Genomic DNA, 6212 nt, shown 5'->3' on the forward strand with positions numbered 1-6212 from the left:
CGGACCTGGTTGTAAGGAGCGCTTGATTATCGACATATATGTAAGACACGGATTGCTGTAAAAATTATTGCAGTGACAGGTCATTATATTGTTTACAAGCGTACAAAAGCATATTCAAGCGTGATAGTGTGATTTCTTTATATTCGGCTGGAAAACCACAAGTTGCTATCGTTAGAGCACTCCAGCATTTGAATGTGGATAAATCTTTTGTGTCTCGTACCATCGCTCGTTACCGTGATACTGGTAGCGTAGCCCGACGTCAAGGAAGTGGACGGGAGAAAACATCAACGTCAGCAGAAGATACTAAAAATGTCGATCACCTCAAGCAAGCGCTTTGCCGGGAATGGGCCAATATACCGCAGAGCAACATTCTGGCAGCGTGTGAAGATTTCATTAGCCGTTTGAAGGCCATAATTCGTGCCAAAGGAGACCAATTCGAACAAATCTAAACTTGTTCTTAAATTTCATGCTATTTCCGACATTTTTTGCATTCATTCAATAAAATTAAAAAAAAAATGTATAACCGATGGCGTTTGACTTTGTTTCAGTTTTTTTACTCACCTTGTATACCCATTATAAAAGGTCAACAAGGTCTCTTCGTTGGAACATTGCTACTACTTTCCAAAGCGTTGTATAAGATCTGTTCATACCCAGTCTTTTAAAGTCGTCACGACTCATTATACCATTGCACTTCTTCACTTCACTTCTTGCAAGAATTTACTTGTTTAGCAATTTTGGTCGATATAATAAAATGAAAATCGGCTATCGTAGTAAATACTTTAACATTCTTGTCGTTCTGGAACATACCACTTTGTTCCAGCTTTTGCAATTTTTTTCGATATCGTAAAGGAAAAATAGTAGTGTTCAACTTTAACATCCGATATTTAGTCGTTTCTACAAAAATTTTAAGTTAAAACAAGCTAAAATTGGCATTTAAATTCATTTCGATAATATTTTTTCGATATCGAATGAGAGAGAATTTGGCGCCTGGTTCAATTTGCAAAACTGCTTGTATGAAATAGATTCTTCCTAGATTTACTTATATCTTAAATGGATGGATGGAGTTAAATTATTGCGTCTCATATCTTCTTCTTATCGGTCAGCTGGGTTGAGAATAGCGCCGCAGAAGTATGGCAGTTCCATATAAGATATTTTTTTTTGCAATTTGTACGAGTTTATATTTTTTGCTTGCTGCTCCATAACACAGTAAATCTACACAATTTTAAACTTTGTTCCCCTTTCCCTTCATCTCCACAGTGTCTACTGTAGTCAGTAGCTTTAATTCACCCCACTATTTAGACAACTCACTTGCTTTTAGTTAGTTCGTGTTCGATTTAGTGTTATAAGTATAATTGTTTTATTATAATTGTTATTAAATCTCTTCATGTTCAATTATGGTTTTGTTTCTTTAAATAACTAGGCCTACATGTTGTATCATTTGTGTTAGGGAGTAATTGAATTTGTTGTTACGGGTTCTTATATATTCTCCTAAAAAAGAACAAAAAACGATTGTGTTTAAAATGATTTCGATTGACGTCTTAATGCCCAGTCAAAACGTGATCTTATTAATACTTCGTTTACATAAAAAATAATAACATGTATCAACTTTGTTTTTTTTTAATCAAATTTTCGTTTGTATTTTTTACTACAGTGCGCAACGAACTTCCATGCCATCATTATACCCCCTGCGTTTGGTCATCATCATCGCATCATCCTCTTTCTCTTTAAACTTAATGTTGTTTCGCTTATTTATTTTGTTTGTGTGTTTGCTTTTGCATATGTTGAGTGGTTCTTGGAACCGCATTTATTTTCAGTTCTATTCTGGTTTTACAGTACGTCTAAGAATGGCAGCGGCTAGATCTTGTTTCATGGCCACCTGTTGTCGTTGATCGGCCAAAGGCACCGTGCTGCGCAAGCCGTTTACAATGTCTTTAGTCTTGCCAAAATAGATCTCGTTAAGGGTATTGCGTATTTTGTTCTCCATTTCCTCAACCATGCGACCAATGTTCGCAATATGCGGAGAGGAATCACTGACATTAGCGTCCTGTTCAGTTTGACGTGTCAGGGAACCGCCCAGGTTCATTGTACCCGAACCTTGTTTATTTGTTTGCAGCCACAGCATGGCAGTGGAGGTGAGTTTGTAGTGAGCATTACGGCCGGTTGGTTTCTCTTGCACCTCAACAACATGGATGGAGTCCCAACAACCGCGAATCTTTTTGCTACCATCGCCAGCCTTCTTGATTAGTATGACCGCAGCAAATCCATGATCCAAATCCCAAAGGTATACCGAAGAAACACCACCTTCATAGTACATTTCACGGTACTGATCGAAAGCATAGTTGGCCTCAATTTCCAGCTTGCGCAAACGTTCTGAGGGCATTTGTCCATCTTCCAGCGGTGGGTAGTAGGTATTGGACCATGGAGACCTATACGAGTCACCATCACGATTGTAATCACACAGTAAGTAATCTTTGCCGTGCTCTTTATCCTTGGCAATTTTTAAAGGCTGGTCGACGGAGGATAGCAAATCCTCACATAGATCAGGCGCCAAGTCAATGAGGTCACTTAAGTTCTTTTCGATTTGTTGTGGCGGCAAACGACGCATCAAATCCAAAGCACAATCCATTTGTAGTTCCGACTGAAAATAGAAACCAAACGATAAAATCAGAGATAAAACCAGTATTTGTTTTTAATATTCGACGCATGATAACAAAAGCTATTACAGTAGCCTCTAAACATTGGAAAACTGAATCATCATCGAACACATCATAGTTCATAGCTGTTGAGTTCAAGTATTTGAATACCGGCAGAGAAAGAGGAGCAGAGCACATAAACGTTATGCACCACCCTCGCAGCGCATAATGACAGTGTTGGCTGTTGTCGTTTTCTTCGTAGAATGCTCATGAAGACCACAAATTCTTGCATTTAACTTCACTATTTTTAATATACTTGTGGAGTTTTTCTTCTTCTTTCTCTCAAATCGAAGAGGTGTGTGTTTGTTTTTCATACTTTTGTTCACATATTCCAAAATATTTATTTATTACTCACCATTTTTAGGGTTTTATTTTTTCGTGGTTAGTTGATCCGAATATATGCCAATACAAAACTCTTTCGCCTTGAAGTCTTAGTGGGCAGGTGTTGGGGAATTTCTTACAGCTTCTGCAAATGCTATGTGTGTAATAATACAAAGAAATAATAATTTTATTTTAATAAATATATTAATAGGGCAGAGGCACTTCACAAACTTTTCTGCTGATGAATTTTTTTGGCTCTCTTCTTAGTAATCGAAAATAGGGATCTAACATCGATAATTAATAATCGATTAGTTGAGCTAAAAACGGGTTGTTGAATTGTAGAAATATAACAGCATGTTTCCAAGGTGTATTTTATAAGGTGTAATTGCAAATCATGTATGTTTTGAAACTTTTGCAACTAATATTCGAGGTGATGCTGGACCTTGGGTAATAGAACAACATTTAGCACAAATTATAATAAAATATTTGGTTATCGTACAAACTAATTGTACGATAGACGTAGACAAACGATACAAAGTTAATGGCGGAGTATACGTCAGCATGCTATCGAGCCTGAACATCCGTTACATACAGTGAATCTCTGTTTTCATACCCTATAGTGGTAATTTTAAAATGTTCATTCCACTTGTAACTAGCCGAAATAAACCCTCTAGCTCCCACAAAGTAATGATCTGTTCTAGAACGGCAAGAATGTAAACAATTGTACTATGATAAACGATTAAACCTATTGAAGATTCGTTTTTCCATTCCATTTTTTATTTATAAATGGTATACACTTTTTGGAACAATCCCAGTTCAGCTATAACTCTCGGATCGATCTCAAATTTTTTCTGTAAATAGATCTTGGTCTCTCCCGGTTCAAAAAACCGGATAACCGCTTACAACCTCCGAGAATTTGCAATCAGAATGTCATGATCTAACTAGCTATACTGTGATTAAGCCCACTTTTTTATATAAAATTTCACTGCAGAGCAATGTGGAGAATGTTTTCGTTTTTTACTTAACAAAACCCCAGTGACAATTTTTCGTTCTGGAAAAGAGCAATATATGAAATGGAAAAAATATTGGACTCTTCCACAACTGCAAGAATGTAGAAGTTTTTACTATACATAAACAAATGCAGATGACATATTAAGCCAAGAAAATAAAAAAATTAAAATCATAAAAATTGATATCATTGTACCATGTATGCTACCACAACGATTCGTTGACTGAAAAGTCGACAGTCCAGAACTTGATTTTTCGTGTCTTATCGGTTTTAAGTCGATTAGACGAAAGTCGATCTAGAAATCTCTACTCTGGAACAAAAGTTAAAATACGGCAAAAAGAATCGAGATTTCAAGCAGAGAAAAACTTAAATTTAACACTTTAATTTTTATAATTAATGAAAATCTTTGTGCAAAAAAGATAATTCTAGTAAACGAGATAAAATTTCTACAAATATTTTAAAAAAATACAAGAAGAATGTATAATAAAATCCGTTTGAAAAATTGTGTCTGCTGTATGTGATCTATGAAGAATTAAAAAAAATGATGAATTGGGGAAAAGCAAAATCAGTGAATGGTGGAGCAGCAGCATATGAAGTGGATGGAAAAACTAAGAAGTGAAATTAAATACACACACAAAATGTTAGAAAATTGTTGAATGAATACAAGTGGAAAACAAATAGCAATGACAATTGTGTGCAGCAACAAGTTAATGATTAGTTCTAACGGGATTTTTAGTGAAAATTAACATTAAGAATATCGATCGGTAACCTATACAGCTACGTAAATATACATAGGTGGATGTGCGTATGAGGAGGAGAGAGTGTGTGCGTAAAAGAAAAGAAGAAAAAAAAAAATGATCGATTCTCCACAACATTCGTAAGCTGTAGCTTTCTATTATTCTATTTTGTTGTTCGTTACGTTTCCATTTTATGAGAAGAGTTTCTGTGTTAATTAATTTCAATATTTTATTAAACTGATACTTGTTTTGTTGTGCCGTCGTCGTCGTGTTTTTGTTTAGACCATTTCAAACGGTTTCTCTTCTCGTTTTATTTTGTAGTCGTTGTATCTGTGTTATTTCGTTTGGCGTATAGTATTTGTATTTTTTTCGGACGGTTTGTCGGTCGGTTCGGTTGATTGTGTCGTGTGAATGCATGCGTGTATTTGCAACAGTCAGGTGAAGTGAATGAAAAAAAGGGAACAACAACAACAAAACAGACGTCATACATTGCTTGTTTATTGTCACCTGTCTCTGCTGTCAATGTTCTTCGTCGATTGTAAGGTGTTCTTCTTCTGTCAACGTTAACGTCGTCAACCTCAGCGTCGCCGGCGTATTCATTGTCGGTAGTTTTGTTTGTTCTTTTCTCCTGCTGCGACTTTTTACAGCCAATAAACCTTACAAACAACAACAGCAACAACAACTGATATCATAAACAAAAACAACACCACATACTCTGATCCAGCCACACAGCACACACGCATGTTTTTCTCTTGGTTTTGAGAGTCAACCTTCAATTGCTGTTTTTGTTGTAATCAACCTGCTGATTGTATTTCGTCGTTACCGCTTTCGGACTTGCACACAACCCCAGTAACAGCAGCCGCAACAGTAACAACATTGAACTAACGAACAACGAACTTCAAACAAGTCTTGTCTTCATCATGAATTAATGTGACATTTTTATGCTCCATATTTGCGTTATATCAGTAGTAGTTGTTGTTGTTTAATTCGTACAATTCAACTTCATTCGACTCGACTTGGGGAAAAGGTAAAATATTTCCAATTGTAAAACAGCGAATGTACTGGACCACATCATAAGAGGTAGTGGGTTGCTGCTGGAATTTATTTGTGTGTGTGTCTCTTTTTGTGACGACTTTTTAAGCGGCTTATTTCCTGACATCGAAACAACAACAACCACACCGCTGCTGCTGTAACAGTTCCACAAAGTGGAGTTTTAATTTCACGCATTTAATTGGATTTTAGGATTTTTTTTGTCGAGAATTTAGGTAAGTTGGGATTTTTTTTGCCTTATAGCTATCTAGGTATCTGTGATGAACTTCAATTGTTTTTGTATTCTTCTCTTCGTAACACTCACTACGATGATGACGATGCAAACTATTTGCCTTTTCCTAATGTACCAATTATGGACAAATCAGAACAGCTTAAGTCAACTTTTAAGGTTCCCTCGCCGAT

General features: G+C 36.1%; 2 protein-coding genes across 3 annotated transcripts in view; one reads left to right on the forward strand and one right to left on the reverse strand.

Annotated features, from left to right (window-relative positions):
- Window positions 1-1509: 1509 nt before the first annotated feature.
- On the reverse strand, window positions 1510-3386 carry LOC101888312 (F-actin-capping protein subunit beta). Of its 2 annotated transcripts, XM_059131756.1 has the most exons (3): window positions 3246-3386; window positions 3049-3168; window positions 1510-2638 (listed from the first exon to the last, which is right to left on the reverse strand). In XM_059131756.1, exons 2-3 carry the CDS (start codon window positions 3049-3051, stop codon window positions 1817-1819), a joined length of 825 nt encoding a protein of 274 aa, XP_058987739.1. In that variant the 5' UTR covers window positions 3052-3168; window positions 3246-3386; the 3' UTR covers window positions 1510-1816. The 2 variants fall into 2 exon arrangements, with proteins under 2 accessions (XP_058987739.1, XP_058987732.1); XM_059131749.1 differs by lacking the exon at window positions 3246-3386 and having other exon boundaries at window positions 3049-3239.
- Window positions 3387-4345: 959 nt separating this feature from the next.
- The window catches only part of LOC101888594 (disks large homolog 5), a 28393-nt gene continuing 26526 nt past the window's right edge, over window positions 4346-6212 (forward strand). The window contains exon 1 of the mRNA XM_059131761.1: window positions 4346-6025. The gene's annotated coding sequence lies outside the window, so the exon portion shown is untranslated. The remainder of the gene's footprint in view (window positions 6026-6212) is intronic.

This window comes from Musca domestica, unplaced genomic scaffold (assembly GCF_030504385.1).
Source record: "Musca domestica strain aabys unplaced genomic scaffold, Musca_domestica.polishedcontigs.V.1.1 11, whole genome shotgun sequence".
In the NCBI taxonomy this organism is placed as follows: Eukaryota; Metazoa; Arthropoda; class Insecta; order Diptera; family Muscidae; genus Musca; species Musca domestica.